The following is a 16,219-nucleotide window of genomic DNA, read 5'->3' as shown; positions in this document are numbered from 1 at the left end:
GGGCGGGCGGCGGGGTGGGCCCGGTTCCTCCCGCCGCCGTCCCCTACAAAGGGCCCCGAGGAGCGGGCCTGGGGGAGCTGCGCCGCCCGGTCTGTGTGGAACTAGAGCTCAAAGAAGTATTTTTAAAAAAAAAAACCCAAACATTAAAAATACCCTTGTAAAGCGCTCGAGAGTTTATTTTTTTATTATTATTACACATGTATTTATTTATTTTACCTTCCAAGTTGCCGGGGTTCACAGCAGACCCGAGCGGGATCGTCTCCCACCAACGCTCCGGTGATTGTAAATCCCGAGCAGAGCGGGCGAGAGCGTGTAATTGCCCCTGGAATTTGCCTTAAATTATATAATTAAAGGTTGTAGCCTTAGTGAAATAATTCCCTTTTGTTAGGCCTTAAACGTGTTTTGGCATTTTTCTCGCTTTTGTCTTTTTGTTGGGTTTTTTTTTTCTGCTTTTGTTAGGAAAATCAACACGAGGTGTTTAAACAATACAGTCAGTCACTGCAGTGTTCTGCACGCTCGGTCCAGGGTTTTTGGATGGGATAAAGAGCAATGCCAGTGTGACTCCAGAGGGAATCTTTCTTACAGCAAGTTCAGTAGTCTTCGTGCATGTCTCTTAAAATACTTTTCTTTAAGATTGGAAATCCACGGGGAAATCCCATGAGTTTGCTATCAATCTGCATAACTCAGCTGTTTGGAACCTGGTAATATAAAGGGACACTTTTTATTGCAGTCCACAGCTAACGCTTCGCTTCCATTAAAAGCAAAGCGAAATACAGAATTCAGCGTGTGTTATTGGGGTGAAACGGATTGTTGGGTTTTAAATGGCCTTGAGCAGATGAATGAGCCCGTTGGCTTGAGCCGGACAAAGAATCAGGACGTGTGTCCAATAACGCAGGGCACGGGATGGGGATTTCAAAGAATCCAGCCATTGTGTGGGGAGCCGGAGCAGCCCCAGCACCGCAGTTCGGTTGGTTTCAGGAACTCTCTTCTACTCGGGTGGTGTTTTTAAGTGCTGTTTGCTGACTGCTGGGCCAGCTTTGTGGGGTCAGAACAATACACAGTGATGTGACAGGACTTTTGTTCAAACAGGGATGTTGTTGGATGTGTGGGACTGTTTTGTCTGTAGGTATTTCATTCATGAGCGCAGCATACTTCCTTTGAATCCTAGTTTGTGGATTTCAGAGAGGAGTAGAGGCAGAAGCTTGGCCATTCAACAAAATGTTTAATTGATTTTATTTTTTCTTGTCAAGGGCTCTCTGCCATCATGTCAGTTGCTATGGCTTCCTCTATAAAACAGAAATCTTAGGGTATAAATAAATTTTGTATGTTTTAACCCTCATGAGAGACAGCTTGATTTAAAGGGTTCCTGTACAGAATCATGCAATGTTTCTTTTGATTATTGTCAGAAGTATTCCTATGGTTTTTTTGCATGTACATCTCATGAGTATTTACATAAACCATTTTTCTTATTTTTAAAGGAATCATAATTTGAAGGTGAATCTCATGATTCCCCCCCCTACGTGCAGTCAAGTACAGTGGGAAATTAGCAAGAGAGATTCTGTGTCTTGTGGTTTAAATGTTTTGGGAAGACTTGGCTTGTTAAATAGAACTTTACACACTAGCAGTTCCTGCATCTTCAGAAGAGCCACATAGGCAATTTCCAAGTGTGCAGTTTCATTTGCATAATAGGAGCAATTTGTTGCCATCCACAGCTCTTCTGTGGAAATGCAGCCGCTGAACATTAAAATACCTTATATCCAACATTTCATAGAACAGAGTTTTCTGAGACTTGTTTGCCAGGGGTGAGTAGAGAGCCAGACCGAGCTGTGAACTCTTCCGAGCGGACAGTGGCTCCGGCGTGTGCTGCCCAAAGCTTTGTCCGTCCGTGGAGGTGTTATTGCTGAACGCCTGTGCTGCCACGTCTGTGAACGTGCCTGTTGGGAAGCAGATCCCATCAGCACAGGCTTTGTTCCTTAGAAAATTGATTTTTTTTCTTAGACAGGGAGCCCTTTGATGCAGGTACCCTATCTTCATGTGTGTTTGTAGAGCGCCCAGCACTTCTGCTGTTACTGGAACTTTGTAGTAAACAGTGAAGTTGTTACGTTTTTATCTTGAGATTAATGTAACCTTATCTCCTTTGTTTAAACCACTCTCATGAATGAGTATCTATTTTAGAAAACACATAGCACGTGTCTTAAGGAATACATTGTTGTACTGTATTTGTGTGGCAGAAATGTTAAATTTCCATGGCTGAGGGTAGTTCTACTTTTTTTTTAACAGTACTTACAATTTTTCTTTCAATCTGTTTTAAGAAGTCCTCTGAGATAAATTTATCTCAATGAATTGTGAAAGGTACAGAATTGGTTTTGTCTTTAAAGATTAATGGGTATGCGTAGATTCTAAATGGGCTCTCAAGAAGAGAGGGGCAAAAACTATTGTACCCTCATCCAGCATTAGAAAAAATAACAGAAAAAATTTTGTTTTATAGAAGTCTGATTTATTAAATGAAAGAAAATGCAGACACTTACTAAACCACAGGTAATGGGCAGTAAGTGGTAGGACATCTTGGGAGGCAGTGACATAGTGTGCACGGGTATGTAGCACTGCTGGGCTTTTGGACAACTGTGCAGACCTTTAAGGGTGGAGGTAAGGAGTGGGTGATGGAGATGGGTGCCCTGATCTAGGGAATGCACCGGGAATGAGGAAATCTCTCCGTGTTGCCTTGTCTTTGAATTGCAGTGTCTTTGCAGAAGGCCTTTGACCTTTTCCTGACCCGTCAAAGCCCTAATCTAGGAATAGTGACATTACCTTATGAAGAAGAGATAAACCTGGACAACTGATGAAAGTACTTAAAGAAAGTGCTAAGTATTTATTACGGCAGGGAATTGGCTGTAGAACCAGACAGGACTTTGGATGTAGCTTGAAACAAAGCGTGTTGTGTAGAAGTTGAGGAGCAAAGTCACCGCGGGCAGCGTTACCCGGTGCCGTTGGTTGGGATCGCTAGTGGTGGCTGGTGAGAGAATTTCCAGCCAACGCTGCTGTAGCTTTTCTGTTCACTGTCTCCATTCAGACTTGCTCAAATATTTTTGTGTGGTATGTAATGCTTTGAGACTGAGCTTCTTCAGGTTTTGCTGCTCACGCTTCCTTCTTAAAATAGGCTTTCCCTCTGAAAAGTAGTTATGACACAGAACGTCTTAGCACAATGTCTTTGGGAAAAGACTCTTTGCTGCTACTGGATTGCCACCCTAGTTTAGTCTGACTACACTGGCTGTGTTTGGTTTCCTGCTAAGATTGTAGTGCAGGTAGTGGCAGCTGAAGTAAAAATACCCAGTGTATGTGCAGGAACTGTGCTGAGGTACTGTACCGAGCCGAACGCGCTGTTACCCTGTTTGAATTACGGTACGTTTTTTTCTGGCTCGCGGTTATTTCTTTTTTGAGCCAGGATGTGTTTTCTGACTTGTGTGGAAGTTGGGTGTATGTTAAAGGTGGAGTTCTGTCACGCACAAACTGTTTCCTTTTACTGTAAGAAAAGTTGCTGTCGCAATCTGGAACTTAGCAGAATTTGCTTAAAACCATGCTGGCCTGTGTCAGTTAAAGGGGACTCTCATAATGCACTGTGTTTAGATAAACTCAGAGAGAAGGTGTCCTCAATCATTCATGCTACATGGTATTTTATTGTATTTGCAGCGTGGTAAAGAAACACCATGTATATTTGGTGTATATTTGGGGCAACTTCACTTTAGTCACTAGAGATATCTACACAGCAATGGGCGTGCTCTGAAAAGCAAGCCTACATTTCAAAAAAATCTTTTTTTGTGCATCTTACAGCACTTTTTCTGTATAATAATGGCATTTTCTTTCCCATTCCCCTTTCTCCTTTGCTTGATCCCACAGGGAGGTCATAATTCTGTGATTTTCACCAAACTCTGTTGCAATGCAAGTGAGTGTGATGTGATAAATTCAGCATTATGACGTCACTTCGTGATCATCAACAGAAGATGGGGTATGTGGGAGCAAATCCTTGTGTAAATACAGATCACTGTGATAAATGATAGTCACGGTAAAAGGCCAAACAATTGTGAAAGCCTTTGAATACTGAATGATAATATATTGGCAGTAAAGGCTTTCTGTTTCTGTGCCGTCAAGTGTTTCTAGCGCTCGTTGCTGCTGCAGAAGCTGCTTTGACACTTTATGTATAAGTGTAATATACACTGTTGTGTTTGCTCACTGTATATTACTTTTATACATGGAATTTGATATTCATGTTTGGAGCTTTAGTGTTAATATACAAGATATAAATATATTTAAGAGTCTTGGGCTATTTAGAATGGGGAATTGAGTATATAATTATCTAAGTTGTAGGATGTTGGTATGCCTCAGGCATAAGCACTAGTGTTGATACTAATGCTTACTCTACGTATCCTTGGCTGTCCTTTAAATGCTGTGCAGATATGGTTCAGAATTTAAAAATGCTTTAACACGATTTCAGATAAATGTGAGGATTTGTTTCTGTTGTATTGACTACTTTCTAAATTTACTGTAACTAAAATATTGAAGTTACTTTTCAGTGTGGAAGATTAAAAAAAAATATATCTTATTGTATATATTTTAAGTTTTGTTATTTTCCATTGTTGTTAACTCCTGAGTCATTCGTGGAGGAACAGGAGAGGTTTGAAACCAGTAAAAATGTGTTTTTTTGAAGTTGCAGAGTTGGTCAGCTAGACATGGGCTAGTAAAGTTGGTAATTGCCACGTTTTTACCCTAATGAACTCTCAGGTTGATGATGATCCATCAACCACCTTTTCCAATCCTACAGTCAATATAGAGATCAACCTATATAGCATAACAGTGGACAGTGCAATAGAACCACTGCCTAGTGACTGCCTGACAAAGGTGGAGTAGACGTTTGGGGATGGAGTTGTGGTCGGGCTCTCGGGATGAGTGGGCTCAACAGCAGATCCATTTTACAGCCAGGAAGACAGTGGAGAAGCTAATTAAGGTTTCACAACAGAATGGGCACAAGAGTTCATTCATTGCTCGTTCCTACTGTGGCATTTGCTCAGGGAGAATATTTTGTAGCTTGTGCAGCATTTAGCAAACTTACTGGTAATGGGCAGCATCAGTAAATTGTCAGTTCTGGCTAAATGACAAGGAAAGTCCCTGATCAGCGGGTTGGGATGGTGTCTTTGCACAAAAGATAAAAAGTGGATGTTCAGAGTGGAAGTGGATTTGGGGATTTCTTTGTTTGATTAGTTTGGTTTTTGTTTTGAAATGGAAAGGCAGTAAGTATTAGAGATAATATTTGAAGCTTTATTTGCAATAAACGTCTTAAATCCTGAAGTTACTTTACCCTGTTGGTCATAAATGCCTGAAAATCATTACATTTCTCTGTTAATAAATTTGTGTTTGTGCTGCCAATGATTTTATTAAGTTTTAGAGGAGATTGTCTTCTTTTTTCTTATTAATACTTTTATGATCTTAAACCTTCAATACTGTAAATGCTTACACATGTGAAATATTTGACTAATAGCAGTGTGATGTTGGGTTTTCTTTTTAGCCATAAGTGTTTGCAGGACTGGGATGTTGGTGTACTTCCATCATAAAATATCCTTATTCCCATTGTTGTCTGAATTACTGTGTATTGCATTCAGTTAAAAAAAAAAATCCCTATAGCTGAGGGTTATCAAAACTTAAAGTGGTACTTAAGAAGCTCAAAAGAATTAAAATGTCAGGGCTAACTTTAATACTAGAAGGAAAAATTTACTAATATAGGTTTCCTCCTGTGTTCTACAGTCTGTCCAGTGAAGATGCTGTGTGAGGCTGCTTTGAGATGCTAACAGGTATCTTGAACTTTTGGTTTTCCAGTGCAGCATCTCTAAGTAATATTTTGCTGTAGGAAAAGACTAAAATCTTGATTTTTTAATTTTTTTTTTAAGCATTTATTCACCTTTCCCCACACTCAAAACAAAACCCCAGATAGTTTTATTTCCATAATTTCAAAGGTTTTCCCAAGTAGAAATAAGTTTAGTTTGTCTTGCGTTCTTAAAAAAAAGAATATCATGATCATCTCCTCACAATTAAGTATGCTCTCATTATTTACATGCCGTCATCTCCACTGTCATTTTAATCACATCTAGCAGTAGAGCTCCAAATTAGCATAAAATTGGGTTTTGACATACTTTAGCCATCTAGTGTATCCAAATGGAAGTATCTGAACACACTGAGGAAAAACTGTGCTCCAGGAAGAGCAGTGGGAAAGAAATTAATCTGAAATAGTTTTGTACTCTAATTAAAATATCCTTGGAGACAGGTCCAAAAGTTATCAAATTGTTTGTTTTTTTGTTTTTGTTTTTTTTTTTTTTTTTCTTTTTCCCCCAAAAGGAAAAGTGTCTCTTCTAAAGGGAAAACAAACAAGATTGGCTTTAGTAGCTAACACAAATAGTCAGGAGGATGTTTGTGGCATTTGTACAATGTGGCTGCTTTTGATTCTGGAAGCCCTTTCTAATAATGGAGCTATCACATATATATATATATATATTTGGAGTCACATCCAGCTTCTCCCATCCTGCAAAGAACATTTTTCTTTTTTTTTTTAGAAAGTCTACAACTGGATCTCAAATCTATTATTTAAATGTGTTTTTAAAAAAGAAAAATGCTTGAGATCTCATCCCAAATTAATTTCAAATGTTCCTGAATATTGAATGGAATTGGTCTATGTTGTTAACTTTTAATAGATCCATTTGCAGAGCCGTGTTACAGACCCAGGAACCAGCAGTGGTAATCTGTGACCTGAAAACTGATCACAGAAATGTGATGAAATTTCTCTGGCATTGTGGACCTTCTTTTAATATTCTGCTCAAGGAATTCATCCCTTCACTGAGTGTTCAGCATCCTTTCCATCTCCGCACTCTGTGACTGAGCGACCCCTTAATGTAGTGACGCCCTCCAGCCAGATTTCCTTCACAGTTTGTCAGTGTCACGACTTGGTGGCTGGCTGGCAGGGGTCTGCCCAGAGTGCTGTAGGTTATGATTTTCCCCTCTCTGGTAGCCCCAGCCTTTGCTGTCCAAGAGAGCTAGGCTCTCCAGAGTCTGAATTCTGCATCACGGCACATATAGCTACCCCAATAAGGCTGTTGGTTCTAAGGCTGGAATTTCAGAGCTGTCTGACAGGAGTGTTGAGTGAATGTTAAATTGCTAGCAGCAAATTTCTACCCAAAAAAACCCCTTCAGATGGTCAAAATGCATTTAGATTTCTAATACCATTAAACAGCTTCATGACAATCAAAACACACTGGTCTGTCTAAAACCTCTTCTGCTCTCTAGAAACTTAAGTGAAAATTATAGGCATTAAACCCGCATTTTCAATAGCTGTTTTTCTTAACTGTATCGTTAATCCAGATCTAATTACTGCTACTGCAGTTACCTAGTCAAGTAACAGCCCTGAGAAATCTGGAGGTTAGCAGTGTCTTAACAAGTTTTTGAAATGCAAAGAACAATTTGCACAATGCAGTACTAAAGATGATGTAATAGGGATCATCCTACCTAATAGCCTATTTAAATCCTCGACAACTTACAATAGTAGATGACTTTCTTTTGAATCCAAAGTGTAACTTTAACTTCTCCTGCATTGTAATTTTATAGGGAGAAGAAGTGGGTGACAGTTGGCGACACATCCCTAAGGATTTACAAATGGGTACCAGTAACAGAGCCTAAAGTCGATGATGTAAGTATCCTGCAGATGTCTTGCTTTTTTCAAGATGTAGACACTCGTGTTTAGGGAAAGTCAAAAGAAATATCCTTGCTGTCCTTTGAGCTTTTAAGCTGAGGCTGGTGTGAGTCTTGCAAGCGTTGGAACAGAAGAGCTGTAGGCAGATGCTGATCTCTACAGAAAGTGATGTTGATGGTTCAGTGGGTGACAGTCTCCCTGGAGTCAGCTTGGATCAGTTCTCAGATCGCTGTTAAACATGTGGCTTGGAACTGATTCTTGAAACCTTTCTCTAACATAATAGTGGGGAGGGGGGGAGGGAAGCTAAGACATTGGTTACTTTTCCCCTCTTTCTGCCTGATCCTTTAAAGGAAAGTAGCTGGTTTGGAACTGTGCGGAGAATGTATTCTGTCTGTACATCACTGCTGTTTTACTTAAAAATTGGTGAGAAACACTGAAGTAAGGGTAGGAAAACCCTGTGGAACTGAGATGACTTGTCTTAAGAAGTCCAGCCCAGGCAGTACAGCAGACGTGCTTCTGTTGTAATGTGTGTTTTCTCTTGATAAATGTTTTGTGTGTGCATCGTGTTTACATTCTTAGTGCACACTGCTCATTTGCCATGATATAATCATGTGGCATAAAAATAAGTGTAAAAATCAAAGTTGATAGGGTTACAAATTGTTTTTCAAAATGAACATTGCTCTCATTTTGTAAATTGAGATCTTGTTATAGAGAGAAAACTAATCCATGGAACCACAGCAAATTAATGATACAATAGAATATACATCCTAAGTTTGATACTCCTTCCTTGGATTGTCACGTACTTTAACTTGCTTTGAAATATGAGTTAAGCTGTCTGGAAGTAAACTACTATGTTAATAAATGTGTAAAATTATGTTTTTTCAGACAAGACAGTGTCATGATCTTGTCTTATTCAAAGTCCAAACTCAAGACCTATTTTTGATTAGCGTTGTTTTAACTGAGTTTGTTTCTTTCTGTACTTTTGGTTGTACCCCAGATTTCCATGACTGTCAGAGTTGTGGTAAGCCACTTGTATTCTCCCAGTGCCTGAGCAGCATCTCTGTGAAATAACCCCTTGTGAACTGGGAAACCTCTCCTGGTTTCTTTACAGAAACTTGTTCATTCTTTCTAGTTGTCAAATGTTTGGACTTGATTTTATTATTTATAATAATAGGGGGAAAAGGCTGTGCTATCTATGTGTGTGTGAGAGAGATGTTTAGGCTGTTTAGTCTCACAGCTGCTGAAAAGAGTTTTCCTGCAGTTAAGCTGTGCTGGCATGATGGGTACCAGGCAACTTTGAAATAGAATTTCTAGTGAGTTTCTGGATGAATTTTCAAGGTGACTGGTACCTGAAGTCAGCTTCTCTGTTAAGAAGAATGAGTTTATGTAACGGTCTGTATGTGCAGAGTTTAATTTTATTTTTTGAGCCATCATCTTTAGGTTTAGGCTCCAGATTTGCTGAAATTGAGACGCTCGTTCAAGACCAGTTGCTTCAGTGTCCTACAGTCACATTCTGTTGATTACGAGTAGAGACGGTTGTGCAGCTGCGGTTGCTGCAGCCTTGATGTCATGAGATTTCTGTCGAAATTGAGACGCTCGTTCAAGACCAGTTGCTACAGTGTCCTACAGTCACATTCTGTTGATTATGAGTAGAGGCCGTTGTGCAGCTGCAGTTGCTGCAGGCTTGGATGTCATAAGATTTCTGTCTTTTTTGCTCTGGAACTTCTCACAGTTGCACAGTTCTCACAAAAGTGCATGTATTTTAAAAATAAATATCAGGAACAGTCATCTTGACTATTTAATTTTGTTTTGGACATCCTTTTATATCCAATTTCATCCACCTGTGAAGGAGTAGACAGTGTACTTGTTTATTACTAGAACAGGAGAATGTGGTCATTTTTACTGCTTCAGGTTTCAAATGGAAGTTGTCTTTGATTTTAGTGAACGCAGATTAGATTGCTTCCTCTTCTCATGTTGTTCCTAAGCCACTCTGACATTTCTTTGAACTAGAATTAGCTAGGGTCTTTCCTCCTCCTAGTTTTTGAAGGCTGTTGTAGAAACTCACCACTTTGATGGTTAAACCTTTTTTTAAAAAACTTCAGCTTAAATGCTCCCAGTCATTTTTTTATATTTCTCTTGTGACAAAAGTGTCCTTTTTACCTTTCAAGAAAGACAACAAAAGCAAAGCTGAGAGAGATTATGTCCCTTTTGAACTTTCCTGTTGCAAAAGAAGTCCATGTGCTTTCACCTCTCTTTCACATATTAGGGAATAAAGCCTGTGTCTTCTGAAGTAAAAATACAATTTAAAGATAATCCTGTTAATCTATATAAAATAGAAGGAAAAGTCCTTCCACGTATCACTTGTTGAATTTCTTCTGCAGTCTTAGACAATATTTGATTGTGCTTTTAGTTCCTTCCCTTGTTGGAGGACATCGTCTTACCCAAATGGTGAATTGCTGAGCGTTCTCCCCTTCCTAGAGTCAGGCTTTTAATTGTCTTCTCAGCAGGCACACAGGATCCTCCAGAAGCAGTGCAGCTGGCTCTTTCTCCTACGAGACCGATTACGTCACCTCTTAATTGAAAATGCTGCATCCCTTAGCAGAGGCAGATTTTCCACGTGATGGATGCCACTGTCTCGTCCTTTGTTTTAGTGCTTGCAGTCCATACTGTCATTTGGTCATGAGTGTGTTGTCACCTGTTGTTCATGCAGGACTGTCCTGCTTATGCTCTTCTTTTTAGGCCAATCTGATTTTTCTTAGTCCATCTTTTAGTTTTAATGAAGAAACAGCATTAGTTGTAGAGAAGGAGGAGGTCTCTGCAGTGTTGGTCATTGAGAAAGAGGTCAAAAGCTGTCTCTTTAGTGTTAGAATCCTAGATCTGTTTCCTTTCCTGTTGTGTATGCATGCATATTGTCTAGGTGTGTTCTGCAAGGTTTCTGATATGAAAAACAGAATGTGTTGGGTTTTGTAGCAGGGTGTTGATATTCATAAACCATACAGCGAGCAGAGTTACGAGCTCAGAAGTCAGGTAGTTCAGTGAATCTTAGCGCTGCCTCTGATCAGCAATGTTCTTCCCTTTCTTGGTGTAGCAGAGATTCTTTTGACTTGACTTTGGCAGCTCTTTGGCCTGAGTACAGAGTTAGCAGCCAGCATCTCCCAAGCTCTCCGGCTCAGTTTCAGCGAGCCCTTTAATTGTTGTCCCTCCGATTTGCTGTGAAGTGAGGGGTATTACTGAGAACTTTTGTGCTTTTTACAAAAATCATGCAGTATTTTGAAGATGAAAAACATACTTATGTACTAACCTTTACTAGAATTTCTGGATAAGAACCTATATATCCTAGTGTTTTGTGTCATGAAGAATACAAAACCAGCCCTGCAGTTGGTGGGACTAATGCATTATTGCTCATGTCAGTTATTATTACATTGGCTTTATTTCTCACATGAAACTAAGAGATACTCACAGGAGTAATGAGTGGGAAGGGTTTTATATTGCAACATGGATTTCTCTTCATAGTGATAGCCTCATTTGTTTGTGGTACCTTTTGTTTTTCAGAAAAATAAGAATAAGAAAAAAGGCAAAGATGAAAAATGTGGCTCTGAAGTGACCACTCCAGAGAACAGCTCCTCTCCAGGGATGATGGACATGCATGGTGAGTGGGAGAAGGTCAGCCCCAGTTACCCTCTTACACTGCTGTGAAAGTATAACCTAACCACATCAAATTCTCTGTGACTCGGATGTATGGACAACATGATTGAGCCACAGTGAAAACAGCATCAGATACTCATTTGGTACCTTTGACTTTTCTTCTGGGGATGCACTAACAGTTGTTTAAATGTCATTTTTATTTTGGTGCTGTGTGTGTGAAAAATAAAATTGTTAGTGGAGCTAAATATGAAAATAAAAATAGAAATACCTACTGTTCAAAATACTACACTCAGATGAAGTAGGAAGTCTGTCAGGTTTGCTACTTAAGAACCAAAAGACCCCCAAAGCCTCAGTGGTGCCTATTATAATTTGTACAGGTTTTTTAAGGACTTTATAGGTGAGTCAGGTCAGAAAAATTCTGTAAAAGCTAAGAAAGCAAGCTCTGGTTCTGTGGTGTCTTCCTTCTGCTTCAGCTTGATGAAATTAGCTGGTCAAGAACACATTTCTTTGCTATTAGGTCAGGGTTTTTTGTTTTATTTTTTAAAGTGTGAACTGTTGAGTGTTAACCTGCTATTTATTACAGAGGAGCTTGCACAGCTCAGCTCTGTTTCATTTTTTTACCTTCTAGGTGTTTTATAACAATTATGGCTGAGAATGCAGCATTATTTGAGCTGATAAGAGAGGGACACTTTTTAGTGGGTTGCAAATTTTTCATTTTGATTTTATTTGCATTTGTCTCCTGGTTGGTTTTTACAGTGTTTACAGTGAGTATGGCCTTGCAATTAAAGGATTGAGCAGGATTTTCACAGATCTGGATTAATTTTTCTTCTGTTTCAAAATTCTTAGCTTTTTACTTGGTCAGATCATTTAATTTTCGTTAAGTCTTTTTTCCCCTATCCACAAGGTGAATGTACTACTTGCTTTTTTATCATATATCACTTGTGTTTTTAAGCCATACTGTACAATTTTGTGATAAACTTAATCTGATTTAACTTCAGGCTGCTCTGAAAAGAGATGGTCCCATCACCAGCTATGGGTTTCTGACTCCTTTGGATGTAATGATTGCACAGATGCAGAGGGGGGTGGATTGACTTGTATGCTGTTAATTTAACTAATATTTTGCTGGGTTAGTTTTCTTCAGGGAGCCAGAACTTCCCTCTTGGTTACCCATGGTTGTTAGTCTGGTTTAAAGATTAGAGGAAGTTGCACCCCACTGCTATCCATAAAGTATTAGCTGAGATATTTAAACCACTGTTCCTGGTTTTCACAGGAAGAGGGTACAGGCAGAATATTTCCTGTTAACTACAGAGACACAATCTGTGCTGCAGAAAGTTACTGTGATCCAGGTTTTTGGAGGCTAGAGAATGTTTGGGACAATTATCACTTAGAAACTATTGATATTGGGACTGGAAGTTGCATTTTACCTCAATGAGGTTTTGTTGGGGAGTTCTGGTGGGTTTTTTTGACTGTCAGGACACACTGCGAAAACTCTCTGCTCATCTGAACATTATAGTGATGGGTATTTGCAAATCTGCAGCATGAACACTTAATTAGCCATGTGTTATATGAACTATAAAATGAGACTTGCTTCAGTTGATCTGTTTTACTCATATTACAAAATTCTGGGCTCTTTTGGAAGAGATTTGAGTAAAACACTCCTGGTTTTATTGTATAATATTAGTTAGAGCACCTTTTTTAAGTTCTCTGATTTTTAGTAACTACTAAAAAATTCCTATATTATAGCATAGCAAGAGCAAAAATTGTGGTAATGGGGAAAAAAGTTAGATGTAGTGTTAATCTAAATGCCTGGATTTGGTCTCCAACAAGCTAGACTATATCATGTGTTATCAGGGAATAATACAGGAAAAATATGGTTTTTATCTTGTCTAATTAGATGTTCTTGGTTTCAACTCTTTTGTTCACAGATGACAACAGCAACCAGAGTTCAATAGCTGATGCTTCTCCAATAAAACAAGAAAACAGTAGTAATTCAAGTCCAGCACCAGAACAGAACTTGGCAACACAAGCAGACGGCACTGAAGTAAAGTCTGACGAAACTCAGACAGAAGCAAAGGAGCAGCCTGGTTCAGAAGGTAAGCTGAAAAGACCCTCTTTAAAGCCAAAGAAAAAAATATTAGCCTTTAGTGTATAATTTATTTGCATATCCATTTTAAGAACTGAATAATAACAATTTGAAAGAAATGGTTTCTGAGTTCTCAGCATTTCAGCATTTATGTGAACATGGGGTATAATCTCTCTGGCCTACTGATGATCCTTCCATACAACTGGAAAGGTCAGATTGACATTCAGGGTCTTTTCAGAGAGGAAACAAACAAAATACTTGGTTTATTGTTGTCATAATCTCAGTCTTGAAAGAAGAAATAATATAAGATAACCTCTGAAATGACTGTTACATGGTAATCACACAGATCCTGGAAAGTATTACTTTTGTAGATCAGTGAATGTTCGTTATCTACTGTGACAGTAAGATAGAGATGAGATACTTTGAATTACATTTTTAATTGGGTAAACTATAATGTAAGCTTTCTTTTTTCTTAACCCTGCTAGTTATTTATTCAAAAGTTAGCACTGGATTCTGTCCTAATTACAAGATTGTACTGTACTTGTGTACAGATTAAAAATACATGTGGGTTAAGAGACTGTTCTGAACCTCACTAAATGGTATTTTTGATAATTGAAACATGCTCTGTATTTATGTTCTTGGGAAGATAACTTTCTTCATCCTATTATAACAGATAAAATATGTCCTTAACACCATTCTAATGATGTGGTTGCAGAATTCTTCCCATAGCAAAGAAATTAAATTATGCCCTCCTGATTTAGTTCTTAGCTCAGTAGATCCACTAACCAATTTAAATTTAGAGCTTTTATCTTGGTAAGACCAGAATGGTTAACTGTGTTAAATGTTGTCATTGTTAATTGGGGTTAAAACTGACAACTGAATCGTCACCAAATTGAAATAAATCAGAACACCATATCCTTCAAAGAAGATCTCAACTAGCGTATTTGGTCCCAGTAAATGGCAAGGATTTGCTCGTGGGTCTAATATTGTCTGCACCTGCTTGTGTGAAGTTGTTACATAGCATACATGCTCCCCTGACTAAATTTAGGTTCAGGGAAAATCATACCAAGTTCTCTGGATTAGTTCCAGAGCCAGTTACTGTAAAGTGAAAGGGAGAAGTAATGACAAAAAATACTCATTATTAATGTGATTTTTTTATTGGCTACATGCTGTGTTTAAGAATTTATTAAATAATTATTTATCTACTAAAGTTTTATGATCAATCAAACCAATGGAATGGTGACATTATTAAACTGGATAGGGTTAGTGACCTTGTATATCTGTCTCCTACACTGAAATTGGGGAGATTCCTTAAAGCCAGGCTGGTCAGAAAAGCCTAGTGTGGAATTCTTAAAGAAAAACAGGTGCATTTAAAAAATTTGCTGTGCAAACAAGTCATTGCAGGCGTCAGAATAGCTTGAGGCTTGGCAGTTTAAAATACAGATCCCCTTGCACAACGATCAGCAGCAGCATGACGAGTAGCTGTCAGTAGCGACTGGAAGAGAAGGCAGCAGTGATGAGCTGTCCCTTGTGGAAGTTGCTCCAGGTGTTTTTGTCATGGGGAGATGAGCACATCACAGAGTGCTCCTTAGCTCAAACTGCAATGGATGCTGAGACATACACAGCAGAAATTGAAATTCCTCCTGACCCTTCTTTATCAGTATGAACATGCTTTTCTGGTGAGACCTGGAATGGAAGACAACTCTGTCCAAGTTTGCTGAATATGATCTTTGAGACTGCTCATCATAGGCATCACTTCATCTCAAATTCAGTCAGAGAAACTTGCCGAAATGCTTGTGATCTTTATACAGTACCCCACAAAAATATCCATTACTCAGTGGTTATGTCATCTTCATTAACTAGAGTTGTCAAAAAAACTTGTTGATTTTGCATTTCTCTTCATCTAGAATAAATTTCTATGTTTCTTGGGACTTGTGGAGAGATCAGTTCATTAAACTTGACTCTATGCATACTTCTGAGAATTCATTTGAGTCAAAAAGGATTTTTAAATGAGGCAAAGGAAAGAATGGGTTCCAGTCCTTACACTGTTCTTGGTGTGTAGGTACTGAAGGAAATATAACTTCCAGGGATCTTTAACCTGTAAAGACATTTTAAGTGCCCCTGTCCTATATCCCCCACCACTCACTATTTGGATGAATGGGAGATTTAATGCTGAGTCCTCTGTAAGTCTTGCTTTGAGAGAGAGAAGGGTTTAAAAAAACCAAACAAAACCCCAAAACAAACAAACAAAAAAACCCACAAAAATTAGAAGCAGGTAAGAGCTATAACACGCTGGAAGACTTCTCCAAAAGTATGCACCAAAATTAAAAACTATGCAACCTTAATGGTTAAGCTAGCTAGCTGAATTTCTAAATTTGATCTTAAAAGTAGTAGCAAGCAAAAAAGTGCATTTTAAATACATGGCTGAATTTCGACTCAGATAACTTTATTCTCTCTCCTTAGCTACACAGTTTTAGATCGATTAGTTATCACAGTTTAGCCCTGTAGGTAGCTGCCTTTTACATCTGAAGTAAGTTTCCTTGCAGTCAGCCCCTTTGCACAATTTCTGTTGACACTTGTTTGCTAAAAGCCTTGACATGGGTTTGTGTTACAGGGTGTGCGGGAGCTCAGCTCCCTCTAGGGACTGATTCCAGCAGTTGTATAGTGCAGGTCCTGGACCTGGAGCTTAATTAATTATATTCATACAGTTGTTAATGTATGTTCTCATTAATGATTACGCTTGGGTGAAATTTATGTGTTTGGGA

General features: G+C 38.8%; 1 protein-coding gene across 1 annotated transcript in view; it reads left to right on the top strand.

The window, feature by feature from the left end:
- Positions 1-3,968: 3,968 nt before the first annotated feature.
- Positions 3,969-16,219, top strand: part of BCL7A (BAF chromatin remodeling complex subunit BCL7A) — a 14,823-nt gene continuing 2,572 nt past the window's right edge. Inside the window, exons 1-4 of the mRNA XM_010170344.2 lie at positions 3,969-4,003; positions 7,642-7,723; positions 11,279-11,375; positions 13,297-13,464. Coding sequence (XP_010168646.1) covers positions 3,969-4,003; positions 7,642-7,723; positions 11,279-11,375; positions 13,297-13,464 — 382 coding nt within the window. The remainder of the gene's footprint in view (positions 4,004-7,641; positions 7,724-11,278; positions 11,376-13,296; positions 13,465-16,219) is intronic.

The sequence above is a fragment of the Antrostomus carolinensis genome, unplaced genomic scaffold (assembly GCF_000700745.2).
Source record: "Antrostomus carolinensis isolate BGI_N321 unplaced genomic scaffold, ASM70074v2 scaffold19456, whole genome shotgun sequence".
Lineage (NCBI taxonomy): Eukaryota > Metazoa > Chordata > Aves > Caprimulgiformes > Caprimulgidae > Antrostomus > Antrostomus carolinensis.
The sequence above is the reverse complement of the archived record's forward strand: the minus strand, read 5'-3'. Positions and strand labels throughout refer to the sequence as shown.